Raw genomic sequence first — 26,877 nt, forward strand, 5'->3', positions numbered from 1 at the left:
GTTCTGTACAGCATGGGGCAATAAAATGCCAGGGTCTTTGGGGGAGATGATGAGCCTACATTCTTGGGACATTAAATAACATATCTTAAATTCAATTTGGCATAAACCAAGCATGTAGACGACAAAAACAGAAAGTTCTATCAGCCTCCTCTCTTAACTTCTATTTTCTTCTCCCTTAATGTAAAACTACGATGAATTCTATTCATTTACTGAAAAAAAAATATTAGGATGATGACTTTATTTCTGCAGGAGTGCTGATTTCAGAAAACAAATTATTAATAGTAACACTATCCTAATGGAAAAAGCAGTTTATTGTTTTTTTCTTTGTGTCTCTGATAGTCTTTTCTCATTTTTGTATTTCTTTTTCTCATCCTCAAGAAATAATCCTAATCTTTGTATATAAAACCTTCATATTTAAAGACAAAAGACAATTCAATCCGCATGTCCAACTATTCCTTAAGAGACACAACAAAGGAGAAGGATGCTATCCTTATTTGATATCACAACCAGAAGCTAAAATAACTATTTGTGCAAGAAAACAGAAATTGCTGGGTTTATTGTAAATATTTATAATAATGTTAGTATTTGACTTTTCTTTTTTTAACATTTGGAATTGAACTTGCTTCTTTCTTGTTAATCAAAGAAATCCCTGGATCGTTCTGTCCTGTTAGTAAATAACAGCGCTTAACAGTGTAAAACATTATTCCTGTGCACTAAGGACTAACCTGAGTGCTACGATCAAATGTAGCAGTAGTACGTATGCCTTTTGTATTAGTTCCATGGCTGAGTTCAGTCAGAGCAAAACATCCAAAAATCTGAATAAGGAGACATAAGGCGCAGTTTAAGACTACTTTATTACAACAATTCAAACTGTAAGATTGTCAAATTATTGCAAACTCAGTGGTCGGAAAGTAACTTCCAACTGCAAGAAACCAATCAAACGTAGCCCTAAGGCTAGGACATCATGCCTGCAGTAGGGCAACAGTTGGGTTTTTTCCCTTTGCTGATGGCTGACTCATTCAGGCAGGTACAGAATATTACATCCATGAAGTTTTCAGCTGTCTGGGTTGAAAGAATTGTTGCACGGTGAAAATCAGCAACTCTGCTTGGATTACAAGCAGTTCTGAGAACTCCCAGTTAGGAGAAAACCAGAATGAGGATGTTTATTTTTAAAATTGTGAATAGCCTACATTATTTAAGGGGATAAATTTATATCAGATCAATGTATGCATACACTTGGTTCTTAGCAGCCTTTGGAAACACTGCCTACTTGAAGCCACACTGAAATGTGCATACTGGAATCCCTTATCCTAGACTGGTTTGGCCTGTAGTACATACTCTTCAGTAACAAACCTTTGAAAAGCAAGTGAGAATAAAATAAATAAATAAATAAACAAACCTGAAGCCTCAGGCAAAATTATTCTGAGAAATTCATACCCTCGCACTTTTTTGTAGGCTAAGAGTCATTAGAAGAATTCATCCTGATCTCTAATAGAACTATGTAGCAGTATATTGTCTATGAGCAGACAGATAAACACAGAATTTCAGAAAATTAAATAAGCAAGAAAGGTGAATGGTTGGGAAAAAAAAACAAGGTAAGAAGTGACAGAATAACAAAAGAAGCATGAAGCTCAGTTTGGGTGTGCTCAGCACATATATCTTGCAAAATCAAAGAGGGTCAGGCCAGAAAGTAATGCTGACCACATGGCCAAATGGCATAGACAGGAGAAGCTGTTTAGGATTGACTCTTTCTACATCACAGAGGTGTCCCAGCTTCTTGAGAAAATTCACTCTATCCTAGCCAAAAACCAGGGCAAGAGGCTGCACTTATTCTGCAGGGCACTCAATTCCAAGTCTCCATGGGACTCTATGTGGTGTTTCTGTGGCATTAAGACATTATTATTTTCCATTTTATAGCATCAAAATTGAATTTTTATACCATCATGGCAAGCGTGTATGTTGCACGGTGTACAATGTACATCATAGAATGGCCTGGGTTGAAAGAGACCTTACATATCACCTAGTTCCAACCTCACTGCCATGGGCAGGGACACTCGCCGCTAGACCAGGTTGCTCAAAGGCCCATCTGACCTGGCCTTGAACACTTCCAGGGATGGGGCATCCACAACTTCTCTGGGCAACCTGTTCCAGTGCTTCATGACCCTCACAGTGAGCTGGTACCCAGTTCTCACAAGTTATCAAAAAAAATTTACCTCCATGCTATAAACTTGTTTCACAAAGTCTGCAAACCTCTTGGAAGCACTCAAAATTGTACCCGCAAACATCTGTAAAAACAGAGAATTATGAATGAAATCAGTGACCCCATGATGGAAAGCACAAATTGCACATGCATAGTAATTTGTAATAGCGACATCCATTAAAGAGACCAGGGAAAGTAGGCTGCACAGTGAACTACTACTTAGACTACAGCTGGATGAGGTAAGTCAGGATTTGATCTTGTCAAGGCCCCTTTACAGAGGACTGAAATTTTCACAGCTCTAATCTCTGTTCAAGCCTTCATTGCAAAGTCTGAAACATGCTTAATGAGCTCACTTTCCACTTGTCCTTACTGATGTCCCCTTGAGTAAAGAACAACTTTAAGACTATTCTAGTTTGGTTTATTGCAAATGGATTGGGAACTGAAGGTAGTTGCTTCAAGATCAGACAAGAACACTGTTTTTAAAGCTACCTTCAGTTTTTCTAGATGGATAGTCACATAACAAAACTATAATTCCCAGACCTTCCCATGCCCTGTGAATAGTAATAATCAATTAACTAATATTATTTGACCAGCTATGTCAAGTACTCTTTCTGAGAGATTTATCTAGGCAGCAACTGATGAACAGAATCCCAGCTGCTGATAGCAGTGAGAAACTTTATGCTGGTTTCCGTTCCTTCGGGATTCTGCCCTAACTCAACACACCAAGGGTGAGGCAAGGAAGTTTCTGATACCTGTATGTGTAGCAAAGACATAGCCAGCAAATAGGGCCCAATAACCAGGTTCATTGGCTGCTGCTGCCCTAGAGAGGAGGCAGAGGAGCGGACAAAAGAAGGTGGAACTGTAGGCATCAAAATATCTTTCTGTAGCTCTGTCTATACTGCTCCACCTTTACTTTCCAGGTGGGATTCCAGTGGAAACAGGGCTTAATGAGAGAGATCTACTAACCTCATTCTACAGCTCTGCAGTTCTTCTAAACAGTTAAAATGAATTTCACTTTTGAAAACAAAGGACTAAGAAAAGATATAGCTTTAATAAAACAGGCAGAAAGAAACAGAATGATGGTATTACAAGACACTTAAATTCAAATATACACCACTATACCTTTTGAACTGTACTTACACCACAATGTAAGAAATACTGGAGACATGGAGACCAATCGTACATTCCTATACAGATGACCATATTAAATATCTTTAATGGGTTCTCTATGATCTCTTGCTGGGTAAGAAAATCATACTCAAAGAGCCTTTTACAGCGCAAGAATGTCAGCTCCTGATATTTCTCACGGCACAAATCTTCTCCAGGATGATGTGCAAAGAGAGGATCACTTTCCAGAGCAGAGAAGATTCTGTTCTTGAGGGGTAGAAAACTGACATGAGAACGTTAATCTAAAAGCATTAACAAAGCAAGTTAATGTTCTTCTAGGATAATACTATACTTCAAACTACAATTGTTTGATAGAAGATGTAAATTTATAAAGCCAAAACTCCAGAGAATTAAAAAATATATTTAAACAGTCTGTCATTATATAATACAGTTCATGCAGCTAAATTTTACGAAAGCTCCTTTGTCATGAAGTAATAAGTGTGGAACTGGTTCACTCTGAATGCAAGAGAACAGTATGGTAAAACTTACTTCCTTTTTATAGCAGCTTCATTATTTCACTATATGAAGCTTCTGGCAGGATCTAAAGGGCATTGGCCCCCTATCTGAGAATAAAGGTAAAACTCCAGGGGTTACATTCAGTTAGAAATATGCCATAACGCCAATGGTAAAGCCATTAAGCTACCACAACTGTTCTGTTCCCAAAGGAAAGAAGAAATGTACTCCATTTAATAGAACCATCATATGCAGCCATTCAACATGGGGATGTGCATCTTCAAATGTTTTCATTTGGATCTTTCTTTTTTTTTCTTTTCACTGGATGATTGTAGAAAATACAGAAGCTTAGCTATAAGAAAAACTTATGTTAACGAGAAGTCTACTCAAGCCCTAGAAGGAAAACTTCCAAAGGGGGAAATGTAATCGTGGGATAGAGGCCATGAGACAGAAACTATAGAATGATTAGCTTGGAATAATTAGTTTGTAACCAAGGTAACAGGTAATGAAGCTAACTGACCACGGCAATGTACAATGCTGCTAGTTCCATGTACAGTCCCTACCCAACAGGACAACAGGCCTGGGAATATTAATCTTATGAAGTAAGTTGTTATGGACAGGTACATCCACAGCAAGGATACTGCGCATGCCCGCAAGAAGAGGGTTATCCAGCGGACACGGGTGTGCGACCACTGATGACCACCAGAGACCCCTTGAGGACCACCGACCCAAATCACTGAGCATGAGTGACGGGGAGGAGAATATGTAAATGAATGCCAAGAAATGATTATCATAGGACTGTCTTTTCTGAGAAAAATGATGAATATGTATGTTTTGATTCTATATAACTTGTGTGTTGGTAATCACCTGCATGCACGTTGGGTGGAGCTGATTGTTGGTGCATCCAGTGCTGCAATAAAGTGAACCTAGGGTAACTCACACCTGGTAGATTTCTTATACCCTTTTACAACGATATACTATGGCACTTTTTTACCTCAGATCTCTGCATCTTCAATATATCCACATCTTAATTGTCTTTCACGTAATTTAGAAAAAAAGGTGCAGTGCCTTAGGCAAAACCTTTTAAAAACATTTTTAAAGTCCTTTCCTCCTCTCTGAAGAAGGAAGAAAGGAAGAAAACCAGAAGATTTCCTATGCTTTTCTTGCAAAGGTAGGGTCATTCCCTTTCTCTGTATGAACAACACTATTTGCCCATACAGCTTTGAAACTCCCTGAGACACAGAACACTGTGGTTTTTCTTTGCTCTTAAGTATATTAGTCAGATGCAGAACAAGGAATTTTTGGTTTCTCTGATTCACCTAAGATTTTAGTAATTATGGTGAATGTTCAAGATTAGCTTAATCTATGTAAATCTATACCATCTTCAAAAAAGCCAGTTCTGTCTCCTCCCTCTCCAAATCATGCATTCTCACATCATCTCTTGTGCTGCAATTAATCTCCTTTTTTGGTAGGGTTAACTTTCAGCAATGTAGGCATGCTAATCTGTCCACAGATGTCTACATAATGTTATGTAGACATGCTTATGTGGCATACTGTCCACATTAACACCACATAAGCATTAATGCAAGCACAGAAGATGATAGAAAATTATGTCAGGTCAAAGAAAGAGAGAAATACTATGTTTAACAGTGGCACGAACTTAGCTCAGCTTAAGTGCATTGTAAAACCATGAGATATATGATTTAATGCAAATATTACAGTAAAGAAATATGGTAGAATATAGTTCTTTCTCAGTTTGAAATGAATGCTAGAGTTCTGTAATGTAGCACCTGATGGTCTCCCCTGTACTGATAATCAGTAATGAAATAACCCTTATGAGACAGCACAGTAGGATGCTTAAAAGTTCAGTTCTGTTCTGAAAATTGGATGTGCAAAACCAATTTCTTCATGCTGTATACCTACAGAGTATTATTAAAGTAAATACTCTCTCTTTGAAAATCACATACTTGCTTCTACTATCTCCAAAACTAAAACATACTTACAATTCTTGCAAAGTTTACCTTAAGCTGGATGATATCTTCACCATCTACTAACACTGCCATCTCCTTCCAGTTGAAAGAAGCTTTCTTACGATATTTGCAAAGCGGTCCTTTAGGGAAATCTGGTAGCAAGGTATCCCATGAACTTTGGTTGCCAGTAGATTCTTTCAGATTCGGTGTGGATGCCATTGTTAGCTAAACCATACCAAACAAGAAAAGATACATAATGAACTGAAGCACTGCATATGTCTAATTTTTAGTAACAAAAAGAAACCAAAAGGGTTGTTAATTAAATCCATAGAGTTCAAAATGTATGAGTGCAGCAGTGCATGGCCAACTAAAAGCTTGCCCTTCCATTTTTCTAATTCAATTGGTTTGGTACAAGCTAAGAAGAAAAAAATGCCTTTGACCAAATGTAAATGAATTACAGAGTCTTTGCTATGAAAGTATGAGCTAAACCTTTTAAAATAAGCAAAATATGAAACAGGGACACCATTGGCTAATATTGCATAAGAAAGGGGGGGGGGGGGGGGGGAGATAAAAGATCCAGGCAAGAAAGTAACATGTCTTAAATAACATAATGTGAATAATTGTTACCTTGCTTCTAACTTAAATGCAAAATAATAAAATATTAAAGCACCCAAACATGCATACAAAGCCCTGTTCAAATGCAGGAGATGTCTGTATTATCTCCACATTAGTAGTTAACATTTAAACAACTTTTAACTAAATGGCATGTTGGTTATATGTTAAGGTTTGTTTGTATAACTGAAGTGATGAGCTGTTGTTTGTGAGACATGAGACAGAAGACATCAGGGAAATGGTAGGAACTCTTCCCTTGTCTTCTACTGGTTGAATATATGAAAGAATAAATGGGTAATAAAACCTTTATTTCATGTACACCAATTGTAAGAAACAAATTTCTGCAAAATTCTGCACATTTGCATCTCCTTTGCCTAATTTATGTCTTGTTAAAGACATAGGTAATTTATGAATTGGGATAGCTCCCATAGATCCACTTGGCTATGTGAGCACTATGCCACCTGGGTATATCTGCCCAGGCCATTAGGAGTATGGTGCAGAAACAAATAGGTGGCTTTACATAGGGGTAACATAAACACCAAACGCCCTGTATGCTATTCCATTGCTTTGATATGATGAACATTTCAAATTGTGAGACTAGAACAACATCAACACGCTGTCCATCACAGACATTGACTGGAACAGAACAGGTGAATGGGACAAGCAGGAAGCCCTGTCTGCAATGCGTCTGTAAAAGGTACAGATTAAACCTGCATAAATGAAGTCAGATAAAACTATCACAGTAGTGACTTCTACAAAACACACAAAACTATAGGGCTTTTCTTCTACATGAATGATGCAGTTTTGGAAAATTGTAAGCATGTAGGTATGCACTTAAGTGTCATATTGTCATACTCAAGAATAAATTTAAAATAATACAAAGCATGAACTTTGCAACCACACTTAAACTTCACTTTTCCTTCTTTCTTCCCTTAAGTTTATTTTTTTGTTTCTATTATGTGGTGGCTTATAACATTTTTAGTTTGTCATCCCACTAAACATTTTTTTCTGAATACACTTTTTTCTGTGCTGAGTTGACCTCAGACTCTTGTGTACGTGATCAAAAGCAGTAAGGCCCCATGAAGTCTCCTGGCATTTTGTTGTGTGTATCTATGGGCCATGCAAGTGCATTGCAAAATTTCACAGAACCAGCAGGAATTCACTATCAGTAGGTACAACCGCACTGGTTTTGGAGAGAAGGGGAATCTTGTTTTGTGTGAGAACTTGGCCGAAAGACTAAATGCTTATGCCTCGTCTGCTTCCAGACGCAGATGTCAGAGTTCCCTCTGCTGCTACCTGCTCATATAACACCCAGCAATTTCTGATATTTCATGCAGATGGCAGAGATCTGTGTTATTCTTTTTTCCCTCATCATCTTGATACATTTCCTTGCTACATTTCTTTTTTTTCAACCTAATTCTCTTACAGGGGTCATTTTCTAGTTCTGGACAGAACAGACATAGTAGAAGAGGACTGCAGGACAGCATTTCTGCATGTGGCTTCCAAATCAGTTCTAGGAAGGTGCAGTTCCAGTATTGAGCAACAGGTTTGGAAAGAAAAGAAAGGGAGAAAAAAAAAGGCATGTAGAAAGAGCATTTCAACCTGAAGCCAAACAAACAGACATTACTCTTCTAACTGGAAAACAGTTAAACCAGGCAGAAGTTCAAGGCTTCTGGCTCAGAAAAGAGAAAAATTTTACATCCAAATACCACAGTTATTGCATCTAACTTTATTTACATTGCAAGTCAATGAGATTGCTTAAATTAGAAAACCTAAGCATTCATAAAAAAAGGTCCTGTACTTCAAAGAAAAAAATTATAATTTCTCCATCTTCACAGTGTTTTAATATAATTTGGTTCCAAGCAAACAGTTTCAAAACTAATTAGGAAAACAAACCAGGCAGTTATAACAGGAACTTAACAAAGGACTGCCCTAAAAAATAACCTCAGTGTTAATTTCTGCCTTGCGCTGAGATTTAGCAATCCACATGTGGATGCGGCAGTAAAAAATAACACACGTTATTTTCAACTTGCTGAGAACTGCTGCAGTTTCACTGAGATACTCCGAGTCGAAAAACCTTTTTATGTGGAAAGTGCTCCTGCTAGTAACTCAAATTCACAACTACGGTATGCAAATCACGAAGGAATATTTCAGTTTGCAGTGTATTTCTTGCGTAATGACAGCCCAGACACTTGGTAGCTGTCAAGAATAACGACACTGTACTCTTATTCTGTCAGAAACACCAAGTTTTTGCAAGTGCAGAGTCACTAGAAAATAAAATAAAAAGCTAGTAATGGCAGTTGCCTAGAGAAAGACAACACAGGAGAGATAAACGCAGGGAAGTAAACCACTTCTTAAAGGAGTCCTTTGAGATTTCATGGCAAAACCTCTGTTTGAGTTGTCTAAATTCAGGGCGGGGACTTGTTTCTGATCGGAGGAGAAAAAAGGCTACGTAATGTACTGGTTTTACTGCAAAAAAAAAAGTACCGCGATTTGTTTCCCTGAAGAGCCGGGCAGCTGGGGGTCTGCCAGGTTGTCAGTCAGCGTTCCCGATTTCGAGTCCGCTTTCAGAGAGGCGTTTCTGCGCTGAGGTGCCGTAGCCGCTGTCCCAACGACACAGTCCTGTCTTCCTCAGACAGAAGCTGTAAATAGGGTAAAAATCCTCCAGCCTGCACTTGGTTCTGGGAGCAGGCGGTACCCCGTACTTTACAGCTGCAGTACGGACCGCAGCAGCTTCTCACCGCGCCCCGCACGGCGGCAGGTGCGGCTCCCCGGGGAGGGCTGACAGGCGGCGCTTCCCTGTGAGGCGGATAGCCCGCGGTCGTATCCCTTGGGGCTTCCAAGCCCTGGCCTAGGGCGAAGGGACGCCGAACCCACCAGCTGCTGCCGCCGTCCCCGCCTCAGGAACTGACGAGAACAGCCTGCGACGCGCCCCGCCTCCTCCCCCTGCGCGGCGGCGGTGGCGGTAGCGGGGCGGCCATGGGGCTGGTGGGGACGGCGGCCGTGCGGGATGGCGGCGCAGCGCTGCCTCACGGCTTCTGGGCAGCGGTGCGCGTCTGGCTGGAGAAGCCGCAGGTGGCCAACAGGCGGCTGTGCGGCGCCGCCATCGAGGCGGAGGGGCCGGTGCCGCTCGAGGAGGGCGGGGAAGCATCTCCCCACCTGGCCGCCGTGTGGGGAGGCGGAAGCGGCGGGATGCAGGAGGGGGGAGCGGCGTCTGCCGGGGCTCCGGAGCTGGGCCGGCTCTGGAGGGAGGTGTGCGGCCAGCTGCCGGCGGGGCACGGGCACGGGCACGGGCACCTGCCGCCGCCCCTCACGCCCTGGGCCGGGCCGGGCCGCCGCCCCGAGCTCCGCGCCGTGCTGAGGACGCTGCTGCCTCGGGGACGGCCTGTGGACCCGGCCGTCCCGCCGACGAAGGAGCTGGTGGTCCAAGGTGAGCGGGAGCCCGGGCCCGAGGCGGTGGGAGAGGGCGGGATGCCGGGCCGCAGCTCCTGCGTGGGGGCGGCGGGAGTGCCCGCCGGAGCGCAGCGTCTGGGGCTGCTGTGTCTGTTGCAGACCTCTCCCATGCGAGACTGTCGCAAATGAGATAAATACCGGGTTTTTTTTGTTTGGGTTTGTTTGTTTTCCCCCTGTTTGTGCGCGTGCCAGTGGATTTTTGTCCTTATGGAGTGCTTAGAATTTATCTTTTATTTTTACCTTTTGTTGTTGTGCTAGGAAGCGTCAGCAGTTGAAATACAAATTATAGAGGTCAAACACCTGTAGGAGTGATTTAAGCAACCCCTCTGTCAACCTTAGGAAAGCACAGTAGGGCAAAGAGGTAATGTGTCATGTCTAAGGACTGTTGAGAGGGGAAAAGCACTTAGGGAAGCCAGACACCCAGCTCCTGAGGAAGAGGTATAGAAAATGGGTCATCTTTTTGTCTACCTTAAAAAAGAAGAGGCAAGAAGGACTGTCATCGTACAAGCTTCTGTCGTGAGTAAGCTACCCACACAAAAACACTGCTTGTAGTGCAAACCTAATTATGGGCTTGTAAGGAGTGACGGTGTCCTTTGAGACTGCAGAGTTAAGGAAAAAAAAGGAGGCAGCTGTGGCACCTGCTTGGCCAAGTTGAACTGTTTATGTTGACTTTGTTACAGTTTAGTATTGCTTAAAAATGAAGCTTGACTCTTTTTTGGGTTTTTTTCTTTTTTGTGATACATAAGCCTCTATTAATTTGGAATGTGCTTCCCAGGACTATGGATTTACTGTGGGGTAGGGGAAAACAGCAGTTTTGTGCTAGAAAAATCTCATTGTCAAGCTTTCACTTTATTAAAATTGTTAGGCTATTCACTTTCTTTAAACCTTACTGGTCCGCATTGGATATTTTTGAAACATCATGCAGCAGATTGCTAAATTTTGAGAATTCAAACAGTTCAGTAGTTTTGGATCTCAGGTACACTGAGAAACAGATCTGTTCTTAGCATTGTGGTTCTTCCTGTGTTGTCCTAGATCTTGCCTCACTAGTTTGCACTTAACATAGTAAGGAGACAAAAGTTTATTTTGGTGCTGACCATCCTGATTAGCACCACGGAATCACTATTCACATATCGTTCCAGATGTTTACAATGGAACTGTGACCTTTCTGCCTTTGGAGGAAAACAGTGAAGGAAAACACCAGATTAAAAAGCGCAATATTTATCAAATTCAACTTAAGCACATGAAAGAGGAGGAATGGTAAGTGCTGCGAGTGAGAGAGGAAGCAAACCCTGAGTTATTGCAAGGACCGCACCATGTTTTAGTATTGCTGTCTAGGCGATTTGGTTTGTGTAATTTCTTGCTTGATTAGTAAATTACAGTAGTGGTGTGATCTTAGTGCATAGTGTTCAGTTAAAAATGAAACATCTACAATACCCAAATCAACACAAATCACTTTCAGCTTTGCATGTATACATTGACTGTACTGTGGTCTAGAAAAAGTATGTGTATTCTGTGCCTGCGAGAGGGGTCAGGTTCTGTGGATGCTAGTAAGGTTGAGAGTCAAATTGGAATTGCTCTTTGGAACCAACTGAGCTTCGGTCATTGAAATGTAGACCTGAGCATCTGAGGGCAGAGCTCTAATGAAATTTAAATAAAGTTACAGATGATGAAGTAATGAAATGTGCCAGCTGATATATTTTCCTCCTAAATTTTCCTGTTCTTTTCATGAATTTCATGAATTTACTTTTACTGGTTAGTCTTTGGTTATATTGCAAAATTGGGTTGTTCATCATATGCAAGTCATTGTGTTAAATGTAGCATGGAGTCTCATATACAGGGTTTGAAGTGGCATATAATGAGCTAACAAAATTCAGGGGAGACTGTTCCGTTATTCAATAACTTCACTGTTTTATTGTCCTTTTTTGTGTGTGTATTAGGTATTTCTTTATTACTCAGTCAACCATTATACCTCTGAGCTGCTGATTTTTTTCAACTTCATCATTCTTTTCTCTTTTTTTTTTTTTTTTGAGGTAGCTGAGGTAATGAAATATACTGCATTTATATAAATTTTTTATTTTATTTTTAAAGGTCTGTGTCTATTGTAACTCCATTTCCAGAAGACTGGTTTTCAGATGGAATTGCATACCCCAAACTAGCATGGCTTGGAAATGAGCTTTTGTCCAAACTGGCTAAGTGGTCTGTGGAGCAAAAGCCCAGTGAGTTTAAAAGTACACTCTCACTCATTTCTGTAGCAAAATACAACAAAGTTTATCAAGAGCTTAAAGAAAAATACAAAGAGATGGTAAAGGTAAGTTTGGCAGTAAATGGAGTAATAACATGCTTTCCTATCATTGTTTTTGTTGTTTGTTTAGTGAAACTGCTTCTTTTACTGGATTCTGTTTTTAATAAAAGCAGCAATTTAATTGAAATGTATGTTTTATGGTTTGGTGGTTTTGATTTGTTTTTTCTGTGTATGTGGGAAACAAACAATTTAGAACTGAACTGGAAAAGCAAGATTTGGACCCAAATTCACACTAAATATCTGGAGGAGTTAAATACTTTGCAGAATGTTTTCCTTCAAATAAGAAGTAAACAGTGGGTCAGTGGATGTAAATACTAAGTTGTCCACACTAGAAGGCATAAATAAAGTACTACCTTCTCCAAAACATGAAAGAGTCTGGAGACAACATTGGTTAGTAGGCAGGTTAAATTTCCTATTACTCTTTTTAAATGTAGATCCAATATTAATATGTCTTTCTGAGTTAGAGGGGCAACGCTGTATTGTTTTATCCTGGGGATCTTGAAAAATGACAGTGATCTTAAGTGCTGTGTGAAGTAATACCTATATCCTTACGCACTGGACTCTAGCTACAAGCAAAAAATATTACAAAATGCTTTTGTACACCATATTGTGAAAATGTTGAGATGTTTTACTGTTGCTATTTCTGTATTAATAGAAGGATATATTTGAGAGGAAAATTGGACTTGTGGGTAGGGTAATGGTTCAGTCTTTTACTCTGCAGTAGACTTAGTGTGATGTTGAGCATTTTAATCATTGTTTCAATTCCTCATTTACAAAATAGGGATAATACTTCCTATCTTCCTACTTCAGATTTTTATTCTTTGTGTTCTGTTGTGCCAAGGTAATTCTATGCATGTTACATTGTAAAAATAAATTTACAAATGCTCATGTTATCAATGTTGCATGTAACAGGAATAATTTTTCTTCTGAGACAGTTAAGCAAAAGGTTGTGTGCTCTATTACAGAACAGATGCAGCAATTTACTTGTTGTGAGCTGCACATATGGAGCCATAATGTCCTTGGAAACTTTATTGATTGGATGACAGCAGACATTCTTTATGCCCTTATTCTTTTGTGTGACTCACAAAATCAAACGGTCTTTATTTACATTCTTTGTGTATGCTTTTAATAAGGTTGAAATGCAAGATTCGTGAAGTGCAGAAACCTATTGAAGATGACTCTGAGCACTTTTTGAAGTAATTTCAGATGGTACAGAAAATATTTTTTCTCTGTTTTTTTTCTGAAGGTGTGGCCTGAAGTGACAGATCCTGAGAAATTTGTTTATGAAGATGTTGCCATTGCCACTTACTTGCTGGTAGGAAACTGCTTTACCTAATGATATTCTATGGGGTTCTAGTTCCTAATAATAGAAGCTCTCTAAACAAAATCAGTATTTTCATTTTATAGTTATTACATTCTTTAAAATATAATGACCTGAAGTTCTTACGGACATACAAGGCAAAAGGAAGGGGGTAGGAGAAAAGGGTGTGGGGTTTTTGTGTTTTGAGGTTGTGTTTTTGTTGTTGTTGGGTGGGTTTTTTTTGCTTTAGTTCTCATTGAAGCAGAGCGACAAAGTTCTTATTACAATGTTTTCAAGCGTAACTTAAACTGGAAGTGGAATTCATGTCTATAACACTATTCAAGTTGTGTTTCTATTCTGATCTTTGGTAGTAGTCTAAATAGCATTTCAGGGATTTACATACAATAAGCGATTACAGAAGGTAAGCATTTTGTAACAGAATTGGGAAAAAAAATTAATGTGACAAAGCAAAGGGAGAATCAATTTATTTGTTTTTAGTACTGCCCTATACCACAAAAATCAGTACAATAAGAATGAGAATTAAGTTTAGAGGGATACTAAAACTTTTTTTTAAGATATGATAAAGATTTGCAGTTCTCTGTCACAGGACATTTATGACCTACGTGGACAAGACGTTTCTGAGTTTTTTGAAGTGATAAAGCAAAAAGCACTGATGTAGCAAAAAAATACTGATTAGACGGATGGATTTGGAGATCAGAAGCTATTGTTTTTATAAATATTTCTATGACTTGTTAATTTTATGCTAAAGGTTTTTCACTGCTTTGCCTTTCCCTGATAAAAATTATGCTCAAATCCCATCTTCAAATGCAGTAAGGCCAACTGTAGATGCTCGGAATGCACATAAATGCTTGGTGCAGTTTTCTAAGGCACCTACCTGTATAAGAATCTGAACTATTCTATGATACTGGCTTGTGGGAAGAGCTATATAATAGACTTATTTTGTACCATAATATTACATGTTGAAAATTAGCTCCTGTATGTTAGGAATTAAAATAGTTGTAGCCATGTGAGTGGCAGAGTAATGACACTCTTGAAAATGTTTTGCACATTTTTACGTACATGTATGTTAGTTCACAGTGATAATGTGTTTTAGCTGACATAGCAGTACTTTTCAAAAAGTTATTAAAGTCATCTAATAACTGGCTTACATAAATGAAAGCTTAAGATACGGTATTAATAACCTAACCTCCTTGCCAGATTTTCAGATATCTGTATGATAGTATCTAAGTCATTATTTAGAAGTATGTAAACAGGTGGTTAAGAGAAGGTAGGTCCAGTGTTAAATTTTTATGGTTTTACAGCATCTACATTGATTATGATTGGAGAAGGGGCATCTGACCTCATTTTACTCTGCAGTCGTATTAGGGTCACCAACTGTCTAGGCACAAGCCCAAAGAAGTAGCTGTTCAGTTTGTATCATGAGAAACTCAGCAGGGGATGGAGGATAGGTGTGATCTGCGTACCAGATGATTAGGGATTTCTGGAATACAGCCTGGAGTGCAGAAGTGCAATGATTGGTACACTTAAAGATGTAAACACAGCCTGATAATCTCATGGATTATCTACCTCTTATTTCCCTCTAGCAAAACTGGCAAATGAACAAGCAACAATGTTAGAAATACTAATTTTTGCTGTTAAATACTCTTGATGATTTGTTAGTTATAGTAAAAAATGTGTGCAGAGTTGATGAATGTGTGCTCTGTAGCTTCTCATTGAAGGAAAAAGAGTTTGACAATGATAGACACTAATTCATGCCCTGCAGACAAACATCCAATTAATAACTAATTATGAATTACATAACTATGTAAAAGTAACTACTTCTGTACAGAGCAGGGAAGTTTATTGAAGTTTACTTGCTACTACTTCCCTTGCTTCCTCTGGTCATCTCTTGTACCATTCGTTTTAACAACCTGTTGTACACTTATGCTCACTCTAGCCCAGCATTGTATAGCTTTGATTAATTTCAACTTCCAGTGACTCAGAAGGCAGTGGAGGATGTGCTTAGCACTTAAAAAAACGATTAATATTTTGCAACATAATTCCTGTCCCTCTCCATAAACAGTTTTAGTGTTGGTTTTTTTCCTCCTCTCGTTATTCTCTCTGAGTACAGGGGGTGTCTTCTGTCACATCTCCCATTTCCTAGCTTTCTCCTTTCATTTCCATTAACCTTTGCTGCTTTCTTACAGGAAAACTTGAGAGCAGAAGTCTAAAATGTTTTCTTTTCTTGTCTTAGATTCTTTGGGAAGAAGAGAGAAAGGAAAAAGGGTTGACCAAGAAACAGTCATTTGTAGATCTTGGATGTGGAAATGGTCTACTCGTTCATATTCTAAACAATGAAGGGGTAAATAGAATGCTTGTTTAAATAATAATTAAAAAATAGACATAGTCAATATTCTTGTTATGTTTTCCTTTTATCTGGCATGCAGATAGCCAAAACTCAGTTAATTCATGTTGCTAAAATAGGATTTTGTCACTCTAGCTACCAGGAAAAAATCCTACCAGAGCTGTAGAAACCTTCCACTTATTTATCTATTTTTATGAGCACATTTCATTTCAATTGAAGGCTATTTTTCTGAGGTAAGAAACTAAGAGGGGAAAAGAAAAAGTAATGGTGTAATTTAATTATGCTGTAGACAAAGCAAAAAGGAATGGGGAATCTCAACATAGAGATTCTTCCACAAGAGCCTTTAAATAAGATGTTTTTCATAAACTTATTTTATTGAAGTTGAATTCTACTTTCATGTCCTGAAAATGTTTTTCTATATCTTTAAAAACATCCTGGGATTTGTTAATTATGAAAATACCTAACAACATACTGTGCTTTTGGGAATGAAAATGTTCAGTTTCTTGAGGCATAGTTTCTGAAACAACAAAAATGGTCAGTGAGATTGAGCAGAACCCAATGAAGTTGGGTCTGTCTGTTTCAGAAAACTCTTTTCCACTTTCAAGAGAACATGGTAAAATTTGTAGAGGAATTTAGTAATCTCCTGTTAGATCAGTAGATGTCATTGGGAGGGGGGGAAAGTCCAGGTTGACCTGACACAAGCTCTTTATCCTTGTGTGGCCAGAAAAAATTGATCTAATACAAGATGTTGTTTTCCCTGTAGATGTTTCTTTTCATACATCATTAGGTATGATGTCAGTGCTGTAGCACTGACAAACATTATTGACTGTCAAAAATCATGTACGTGAGAGTTTAATGAGACTTTTTTAGTAATTGATTTTGGTTAGTTCTGCACAGGGTTCTTGAAGTTCAAATACAATTACATACACATTCTGTATTTCTTTAATTTCCAGTCCTATTTCCTTTTCCCATCAGTTCACACAGGGAAAAGTGTGTTTGGACTCCAATGAAATAATCAATGTTAATATGTGGATTTAATGAGCCTATTTGACAATTTCTGCTAAAAACAGTACTTAAAAATGATACTTTTTTTGTTGTTCAAATATTTCAGCATTCAGGTAGAGGAATTGATGTCAGGAGAAGAAAAATATGGGACATGTATGGACCAGGAACTCATTTAGAGGTATTATGCAAATGTATGTCAATCTTACTGATTTGTAACTTTATTCATTTGTTCATTACTTCATTTGTATTGATGCAAATGTAATCAAACATACCGGGTTACAGACAATTGTCTAAAGTGATCTATGGGTTTGGTATGATGCCACCCGTATGTCTTGTGGGATTATAAAGTAAGTTGTGAAAGGGATTATGACAGCAGTGCTTTATCATGCTCTTGCATATTTGCAACTTATTTTTCAGCTGAGAAGACTAGCATGATTTCCTACTGCATGTACAGACATGCACACCATGAAACAATCTTTGATTTTATGGGAAGACCAATATTAAGCAGCTTTATTTGCACTGTGGTACCTCATAAAAAATATTGGTATCCAAAGCTGTGAGTAGTTTATTCTTGAAAGTGATTCTGACCTTCTAATGCTATGTGCTGTTTTGGGGACAAAATTCTTGTTGAACCTCAAAGGAGCCAATCCTCTGCTGTACTGACCTTGTGGTAAGTAATTGCAATAATAGCCTTCAAAAAAAAAAGGAACAGGAAAATGAGTCTGAAAGGGGGATTATATTTCAAGTTCCACATTAGCATTTTTATGAGAACAGGAACAACTTGAGCACAGGAACATTCTCTTTAACTCCAGCTGTTCTTGGTCTGATACTCCTGAAAGTGTGGCGCTGATGAACAGTTGCCTTTTGGAGGCGAGGTGTTCCTGCCTTCTTATTCTCTAGACTCCTAAAATATCTCCCCCTGTTCTCTCAAAAATTGTCAGCTTCCAATACGTTATTTTGCGGCTAGTTACTCTCTAGTAGTTTTAGTTCCTGTTGTACTATATTAAGTCACTTCTGATCATACCAAACAGCATTATCTTTTTTTCCCTTCATGTTATATATTCCCTTTTCTGCCCATGTTTCTGCATTTTGTATATTCATTTCATGTTAAGGTCTGGCCGTTTACAGTTTCTCAGATTTCCTGGCTCATAAGGAAACTTCTGAGCATCAGCTGTCCCTCTCTGCAGCATGAGGGAACAAAATAGAAAAGGGTGGGGTTTATTTGTCTTTTTTAAAAGAAAAAAAATATTCACAGAGACCACTTGAAAAAGACAGAAACAATAAAAATATCCAAAATATGCATATAAGGAAAGTACTAATTTATGTGGGAAGGAGTTAGATAATGGGCAGGAAGAGTGAAATGATTTTGCAAGGCTTTTGTAGCTACAGGAGCCACCCAAGGAGAAAGCACCTGCTCACAGCCTTTTGTTACCCTCAAATCTAATTTTGTTTTGATCTTTACTTAAAACATGAGTTGCAGGATGAATATTGCCATCTGTGACATTCAGTGCCAATACTAACAATATAAATGAATGTAACAGGTGGCACTCTGCATTGCCAAGCTGCTGTCAGACATAGTGAATGCAAATTTGATTATGGGTGACTGTCAAAATGTGGGGTGTGGCACTGATAATTCATGCTATGCCTAAATGGAATGATCAAAACTGAAATGTGATGTAGGAGTGACTCGTTTAATCGACCATAAGAAAACACTTATCAAGCACTTGGTTGAACATCTACTAACCTGCCAAAAAGAAATTTGTTACATATATTACCTAGAAATATATATACATAACTACAAGTGGTCAGAGATTGAGTATTTTAAAGTGAACAGTAATACTTAAAACACCTAATACAGTGCTTTCTGAAGAGGAGAACTGGGATGTAATAGAGGTAGTCAGACTTCTGAAATTCCCTAATAAGTGTTACAGTTGTGGGGTGTTTTAATTCCTATACATATACTACTTTGCACATTCATGTGACTTTTGAGCTCATAAAACATGCATTTTGTATATAAAAACAGAGTATGGGCATCATTTTCAGGACTTTTGCTAAAGGTCTGTGGAGATTGAAATTTAAAACTTTTTTTTCAAACCCGCCCAATAATTATTTTGAGTCATACACGTTTTTAGAGAAGAGTATGTACTTTCATAGTATCAACATCTTTAACTACTTTCTTTGCTAAACTTAATTCAAGGTAAGAAAACGTGTGTGAGACACAAACATTAAAGGCACTCTAGAACTTTTAATATTTAACCTGTATGAAGAATTCATGCTGTTTGGTGGTTGGTCTTGGTTTTTTGTTTCGTTTATTGTCTTTTGTTTTTTAGAATATCAGGATAGGGTATTCTTGAGACTAATAACTCTTCTGTGAGTCAATATTGTGGCGGGAAGACGTCTGTGCTGATGTCTCCTCAATCCATATATATTGAATTTCCATGAGGCAAAATACTATTCTAAAGGCCACCAAAGAAGCCTTCTTTCTCTAACCTATTGTTTCCTATTTTTGCTCCTGATTTTGCATGTATCCTCAAGTAGTCTTGACACAACTTGAAAAGGGATGGAATGGCAATATAAACCAGAGGGAGAGTGTTAGGCTGGATTAGGTTTGTTATATGTGAATGACAGGGTGTGAAGAGTGGTGTTCTATATATTAGGATTTGATTTGGAAAGAGGCTGTGCAAAAAGAAAAGATAGTAGTGAAACTGTGTTCTGATTAATTGCTGTGCAAGTTCTAGGACTGTAAGACACAGCAAATTAAGTGACTTGCTGAAAAATTGAGTCCAGACATACACATGACAGAAGGAGAATTGCAAGAAATCATAATCCACTGTATGATATTTGTTTACAAATATTTAGGGTGCCAGATATCTTAATCAGAATTGTTATTCCACTCTGACCAATATTTTGTGGGTAGCTGTTGCTATATTACTTCTTTGTAGCTATAAATTACTATCTGGCAAAAATGTAGATTGAGGAAAACATTGTTGGTGTCTGTGGTTCTCATTCACCTTATTTGTCAGCTTGTATGGTTCTATATTGTTGCTTAGTGCTTTATTAACAAGTAATATGCATTTTAAGACACCTGTAATAAATTTCACTTAATGTATTGTTTGGTTTTTTAGGAATCTACAATCGTGCCAGGTGACAGCCATCTTTTTCCAGATACTGACTGGCTTATAGGAAACCATTCAGATGAACTAACACCGTGGATACCTGTAATTGCAGCTAGGTATTTGCAGAGGGAGGGGAGTGGGAGGGAGGGAATTAAACAAACAAAACAAACCCAAACAAAAACACGCCCCCCCAACAAAAAAACCCAAACCACAACAAAAAGCAAACCAAACCAGAATTACCTATGTGGGCTTGATGAAAACTGTCACTTTTGCAGCCACATCTGCTGTCCTTGCAGGATTTGCTACTTTTGATGCTGATTGATTATTTTCACAAAATGTTTCTGTTCCTGTGGAGAAGCACAGATGTAGTATTTATTTTCTTATAGAATTCAGTGCAGCATTCTGCTTTTGAAGATCAAAAAACAGAACTGATTTTTATTCTTTAGATATGAATCTGGGGTTTTTTGTTGTTTGTGGTGTTTGGGTTTTTTTAATACAAATTGCTGTTGGTTCTGCCTTTCCTTCAACCATTGTCCTCTTCACAACCAACTGCAATAGTTTAGAGATTTAGTCCTGCAAACCAAGTTGGCACAATAATTTGCTATAGCAAATACGTTGTGAAACAGTATTTCTGATTATACCAATAGATCTACTGAAAGAGGAATATATAAATATTATTTCATGAAGCTCTGTTACTTAATAAAAATTTCCGTTATTGCTTTTATCTGATGGGTTATTTGTTAAATTTGTGTATTCTCTGAAATAACTTTCCATTCCGCATTTTGTTATCCTTGTAGGTCTTCCTATTCATGCTGCTATTTTGTGCTGCCATGTTGCTTCTTTGATTTCCATGGAAAATACAGCCGAAGACAAAGCAAGAAAACTCAGTACAGAGAATATCTTGATTTTGTTGCCCAAGTGGGATTTGTATGCGGCTTTCATGTGGAGGAAGATTGCCTTAGAATTCCGTCAACAAAGAGGGTAATTTTGGACTGTGTAGGCTTTTGACTTTTTTTGTTTGTTTGTTTCAAAGCTGCTAGCTGTCTGAAGCATATGGATATGTGTTCATTATTATTGTTTTTTCATTATTACTGTTGTAAGATCAGACTATAGTCAGTTGCATTACTTGAAACAATATGCTCCGAAGAGAGACTAAAAATACTTCTTGTTTTCTTGGGTATTCTGCTCTTAATGTCATAGGTACAATCCTAAAGATAAGAAAGAATGGAAGATTTTATGGTTATTTCTCATGCAACCCTACAGGATGGAAAATTTACAATAGTTTTTTTGCATTAATTTTTCCAGCTGCCTATGCTGCTTATTTTTATTTAATTTTGTTGTTTTTCATCTCCTGTGAAATTCAAAGTGAAATGTTCTCAGAGTAAGAAGAGGTGTCCAGCTTTCATTTTGTAAATAATCTGAGGGTCAGGAACAATCTTTTTGGATCTGTGTGTGATGGATTATGGTTTGATTACTGGGTTTCTTCTGTGACACCAATATTTGAAAACTAAAATTAAAATACCCTCAGATGTTAATGAGCATTGATTTTGAATGGTTATTATTTCCTGTAGGTAGATTTAGAAGCCTGCATAAGACATGCAGGTTGCGGGACTGTGTGTAAGTCTGGGACTCTGTGTAAATAGTGATTTACCTGTTTCTATTAAAATAGGTAAGCCTTATTGGAAAAAATAGGACATATCCACCTACAGAACATGCTCTAATTGACAAGCAGATAACACAGTATATAGATAATCGTCAGACCTGTACTGTGGTCACATGTGACAGAAGAGTTGGATTGAGTCATAAGGATCACTCTGATGGTGTACGCAAAGAAGCAGCCTCAGAACTTCCTGAAAATGAGACTGAGATTGCTGCTACAATTTGGATGCCTGGATTTCAACCCAGAGAAAAAGTAGAACAAATCAGAAACTGTGCTTCCCTCCCTCGGGATTTTGTAGATGATGTGGTTCTCAATGTGGCAAACTTGCTGTTAAATGCACCCTCCCAAAAATCATGTTCTAATACGTATGGTGGAAATACGAATGCCTGGAATCAAGGAGGTGGGATTGTCTTTCCTTTACGTTATCTTTTGCTGGTAGAGGATGTCTTTTCAAATGAATGTACATGTTTGTACATTTAGTAAGTGAAATTCATTTTAGGAAATACCGAGAACAGTACAGTAGCAATCAAAGACTTTTTTTTCCTGCTATGTTTTATCTCACAGTAGGATGCAAATAAGGCATATGAGAGTATTTTGAAATTGGTGTGGGTTTTTTTTTCCCCTCTGTACTTAAATACTACGACAGAATCAATTTTTATTAAAAAAAAAACAAAACAAACCCAGAACTCCTCCTGATTTACCAAAATAGAACACTCTATTCGGGGAGAATATTTAATTTCTTTTTGGATAGTCACATAATATTTAGCTATGATTCTCTAAGAATTGCATAAGAAGTGCTTTGAAGTGCCATTTGGTTATGATGTGATTAGGAATTTTTACTTTAGTCTTAGGTGTAAAAAGAATAGAGGTAGCTGTTAATTTTATAAGCGTTCAGTTAGTTCTCACTACTACCATCTTTCCATTTTCATCTCTCCATTTTTATTTACTCACTATAGTTTGTCATACATTACTGTTACAGATCATTCTCCTCTATTCTCTCTAACTACATGCATGTAAACAGTGCTTATCACAATGAGGGTTATATGCTACTGTAAAAAAAGAAGCAGGGAAAATAAAAAATGTGTCTTGCTATGGAAATTATGACTTGAGTCCAGCAGAATGAAAGCTGCTGTTTTACAGACAATATACATATGGAATATATATCATGCATGATATTAGGAGTACAAAGTTGCTGCAATACTGGTAGATAATTCATAGATTCTGCTCATAATCTTTAATTTCTATAGAAATTAATCTTTTTTGGATTTTATATATATACATATATACATTTTTAATATCTACACCGTTATTTATTGCAGAAAGCCTTTCCTTGAAAGAAGTAGCAGAACACTTAAATAAAGAGACTTTAAAAAGGCTAAAGAGTGAATATGGAGGCCTGCAGACACTACTGAAGAACAATCATCAAGTATTTGAAGGTAAAGAAGGGGGTTTGGTTGGGTTTTTTTTATTTAGTCATCTATTTTATCTCTTCTATATGCAGTTAACTGAAAAATTACTATGGTGATGGTTTTTAAACTGCTTTCTATGCCTTTGTGGAAAACTGAATATTCTTTATGTGCCCATTACTCCAAGAATACTATTAGTAAAACTCTTTTGAATGAGATTGGTAAGACATCTATCAGCAAAGTGGTGTTCTAGACCGACTCTATCTGAAAAGACAACCCTTTACCTAAAGTGGCTAGTTTGATGCTATTGTTTGACTTAGAATTTTTATTTTTCCTATAAAGTATTGATGACTTTGGGGCCATGAAATGCAGAGCATGTTCACTAAAACACGTAACTGAGACTTAGTCTGGCCTTACCAAGCCCCCACAGTGTAAATGCTGACACAAAATAAAACTAGTCTCCATAAGAACCTGTAACTGTGAGGCTTGATGTGTTTATATAGCCTGTGGTAGCATGGCAGAAAGAACTCAGAAGCAAGTTTCTGTGCTTGGCTGCATTTGTTAAAAGCTGGTTTGGGTTTTTTTTTTTCACTGTTGTAATGTGGTGGTGGTGTGTCTTGTGTGGGTTTTTTTGGTTTTTTGTCAGCGTGGAGTTTTGCAAAATTCAGGTCTAGCTTTGCAGTAATACAAGATCTTCAAGGTTTTATCAGTATTAAGGCTGCTTCAAATTTGGAAGTGTGTTGACTTCCTGTGTCCCAACAGTTCTACATCAGCTGTAAAATGTTGGTGACTAATCCATGGCAAAGAATCCTGAGCATGCAACCTAGTGCCAGTGGTTAACTTAGCCAAGTTCAGCATCCACTAAAGTTTTCTGTGCACTTGTCAATTATAAAATGTGAAGCCATACTGAAATCCTTTTGAATTACCATCCATTGAAAAGAGTTGGTCACACTACATTCATTATGTGTCTGAATTTGATTTCCTGTCATTAGGGATAGGTGGAATGGATTTACAACCTGTTAAATGGAATGAGCATTTTAATTTGGCATGGATGCTGTCTGCACATTACCTCTGAAGAATGGCTAGGATTAAGGCCAGATCTTTCTCAGTAATTTACATCACATGGAAACTCCCTGGGGCTTCAGTAGAGACTGATGGTTTCCTTCAGTAGCATGTCACCGTAACAAGGGACTTTTATCAGCGGGTGGTCTGGAAGGACATTGCTCATGCCAGAGAGGGAAGAGAAGAATATGGCTACAGCTCTTTTGTCATCTTTACTGAAATATTTTCCTTTTAAAGGCATGGAAAACAGATGAGTGTGTGTACACGTGCACACACACACGTATGAAAGAGCTTAGAGTAACTGATTTGTGGCAGTTTCTTTTGATCAGGCATCTTGTCCAATACAGGACTGATTTTCTAGAAAAAAATAGGCTTGATCATAAATAGCACTATATCTGCTCATTTTTCTTCATCTTTTGAGAGCGATTTTAAAGCTCTGCTGAACCCACTTCTGGATTGGCTTTGTATGGGTTCAGATCTGTTTGTGTATCACAAGGAAACCTGGAGGGATGAATTCATCCAGGCCCGAATGTGTGATATTAAGCTTTCACTAGACTCATTACCTTTTGAATAGCAATTATCAGAATGCAGAATGGTATCAGTGAACTATTCCAAGCTACAAGTGTGTGAAACAGAAGGTATGATTGAAGCAGAATATGAAAATAGAGCATGGCAACTTAGAAGTTCCTAATTTTCACCATTGTCTTTCATCTACATTTTTCCTTCTCTCTTACTAACTTCCTTTTATCCTGTTTTGTTTCACACTGAACGAGTTTACTGAGGTTCACAAATGTGTGTGTGCAGTTTATGGTGTTAACACAGCAAATGAATTTAAAAAACCCAAAGTGCCAAATCTTTATTAACAAGTGATAATTCACTATTGAGTCATATGAAGGATTATACTTGTCATCTCTTCGGTGCAGTATATTTTTGGGTCTGTGAACCATTGTCTGCAATAGCATTTCTGTGTAGTGAAAGTAGTAGAAGACTCTTACTAGATTTTTGCTGGTAATCCCATTTTAAATATGGAGTAATAGTTTTGAACACGAGAAGGATTACAGTTCTTGAAGTTGAAACTTCTTTGTCAGGACTTACAATCTAAATTCAGTGGATTTTAGTCGAAATGATCCTAACTGCTATATTTAAACAAACAAGCCTCTACAAAGATGATACAAAGGTGCCTCAAACTATTCAGCATCACAGTAAAACATCTCACAGGGAAATAAGTCAATTCTTCTTTAGACCGTGTCTATATTATCTTGGTTTATGGTGCACTTCTTTCTATTTCTGTATAAACAGCACATTTGGTTTTGCTCGAGTGGTCCATTTGGAGAATGTATATTCTACTCACAGAATGTCACTATGCATTTTTTCCAGTATAATTCCCATGGCTGTCTGTTAACAGCTGCATTTTTGTTTGCTTTTAAATCTTAGTTCTAAATGGGAGAGTTCATATTCGTGACTGGAGAAAAGAGAAACCATCGGGGAAAACTAAGCCTGAAGTGAAACGCCGCCTTTCAGCTGAAGCATTTAAAACACGTCTCTGTTGGTTTTTCATTCATCATCCTGATGGTTGTTCTTTGCCTTCTGAATCTTGCCCATATGCTCATGGGACTGAGGAGCTAAGGCAGTCTCAGATTATTAAAAAGAAAAAACATATACTCTAATAAAATGCTGCCACTGATGTTTAAACTTGTGTACATAACTGAATCTGTGATTGACTTCAGGACTACTTAGTGCATGAAGACCTGTACAATACGGAGGGTTTTTTCCCCATTCCTATGCCTCTTATTTTCCAGTTGGTTTACAAGTTCTCCTGTATTTTTAAATTTTTAATTAACATGAAAAATGTATAGTAAAGTATGTATATACTTTTGGATTTTGTCATGGCTTGTCTAACACGTAAAAGTAGAAGAGTTTAAAAACTTAATTTCCTAGGACACTTTTCATGATCCTCAATCAGATGAAATATACATGATACAGCATTTTCAAACTCTGAAAATTAGCTGCTTTGTTCCACATTTTCCAGGAGGATTTATGGTTTCTTATGACACACTGGCTTTTAGGAGTCAGAAATTTGAGAGATTTCACTCTTTACTGACCTGACAGCTTCCTCTCCATGTTACTATGGAGTACTACTACACGATACCCTTCTTTTCTTGGTCAGATCTACTCCTCCTTTCCTTCCTTTTTGTACTGATTCAAAATGAATGTTGGTTTGAAGAATAACTTTCTGGGAAATTATTGTGGAAGTCTTCACGTGTAGGTTTTTAGGGGTCTCTAGACCTTTTTTAAAGTAAGAGTTAATAGTAGAAAATGTGTTTAATACTGGAATGGTAGGGTTTCAGCTTATCGGATGACAAAGGAATGTCTTGGCACATTCAGCAGGTTATGATTTTCTTTGGTAGCCTATTATTTTCTCTAAAAGGTTTAACTTGGCCAAAATCCTAATTATTACTCAGTGACAGTCATTGAACTAGTGTCATAATTTATATGCCAACTGCTAAGTACTTGTAAAGTTCAGTATCTGCTGATAGAAGGAATTGTGTTGGTTCTGGCCTAGCTTGTACGCTGATAGTGTGGGAACTCTGCTCTGATCTACTGAGACACGACTTTGATTCCAAATCCTGCTGAAGAAAGGGCAATATTTAATAAATAAATAAAAGTATTTAATAAATAAGAAATGTGGAGGGGAGAGCAATGACATAGAAACTGACTGCAGGACAATGAGATCATGGGGTAAAAGGGAATAAGCCCTGTGAGAGCTCTGCTCTGGGGAATTTGAAGAACAAATGAAGGAAATAAT

At 37.8% G+C, this 26,877-nt stretch overlaps 2 protein-coding genes across 4 annotated transcripts in view; one reads left to right on the forward strand and one right to left on the reverse strand.

Moving 5' to 3' along the window:
• The window catches only part of ABLIM2 (actin binding LIM protein family member 2), a 341,805-nt gene extending 332,494 nt beyond the window's left edge, over window positions 1-9,311 (reverse strand). Inside the window, exons 1-5 of one of the 3 annotated variants that reach the window (XM_075752578.1) lie at window positions 8,890-9,311; window positions 5,842-6,015; window positions 3,341-3,569; window positions 2,214-2,285; window positions 726-815 (exon numbers count right to left, since the gene is read on the reverse strand). In XM_075752578.1, coding sequence (XP_075608693.1) covers window positions 726-815; window positions 2,214-2,285; window positions 3,341-3,569; window positions 5,842-5,867 — 417 coding nt within the window. In that variant the 5' untranslated portion in view covers window positions 5,868-6,015; window positions 8,890-9,311. Of the gene's footprint in view, window positions 1-725; window positions 816-2,213; window positions 2,286-3,340; window positions 3,575-5,823; window positions 6,016-8,889 lie in introns of all 3 variants that reach the window. The other 2 variants (XM_075752573.1, XM_075752572.1) reach the window with 2 other exon arrangements.
• Window positions 9,312-9,330: 19 nt separating this feature from the next.
• TRMT44 (tRNA methyltransferase 44 homolog) lies at window positions 9,331-25,947 on the forward strand. Its single transcript, XM_075752586.1, has 11 exons — window positions 9,331-9,832; window positions 10,995-11,112; window positions 11,944-12,163; window positions 13,404-13,472; window positions 15,712-15,819; window positions 16,934-17,005; window positions 19,953-20,059; window positions 20,741-20,924; window positions 21,613-22,003; window positions 22,923-23,039; window positions 25,506-25,947. The coding sequence occupies exons 1-11, from the start codon at window positions 9,382-9,384 to the stop codon at window positions 25,736-25,738; spliced, it is 2,070 nt and encodes a 689-aa protein (XP_075608701.1). The 5' UTR covers window positions 9,331-9,381; the 3' UTR covers window positions 25,739-25,947.
• Window positions 25,948-26,877: the final 930 nt, after the last annotated feature.

The sequence above is a fragment of the Balearica regulorum genome, chromosome 4, assembly GCF_011004875.1.
Source record: "Balearica regulorum gibbericeps isolate bBalReg1 chromosome 4, bBalReg1.pri, whole genome shotgun sequence".
Classification (NCBI taxonomy): Eukaryota; Metazoa; Chordata; class Aves; order Gruiformes; family Gruidae; genus Balearica; species Balearica regulorum.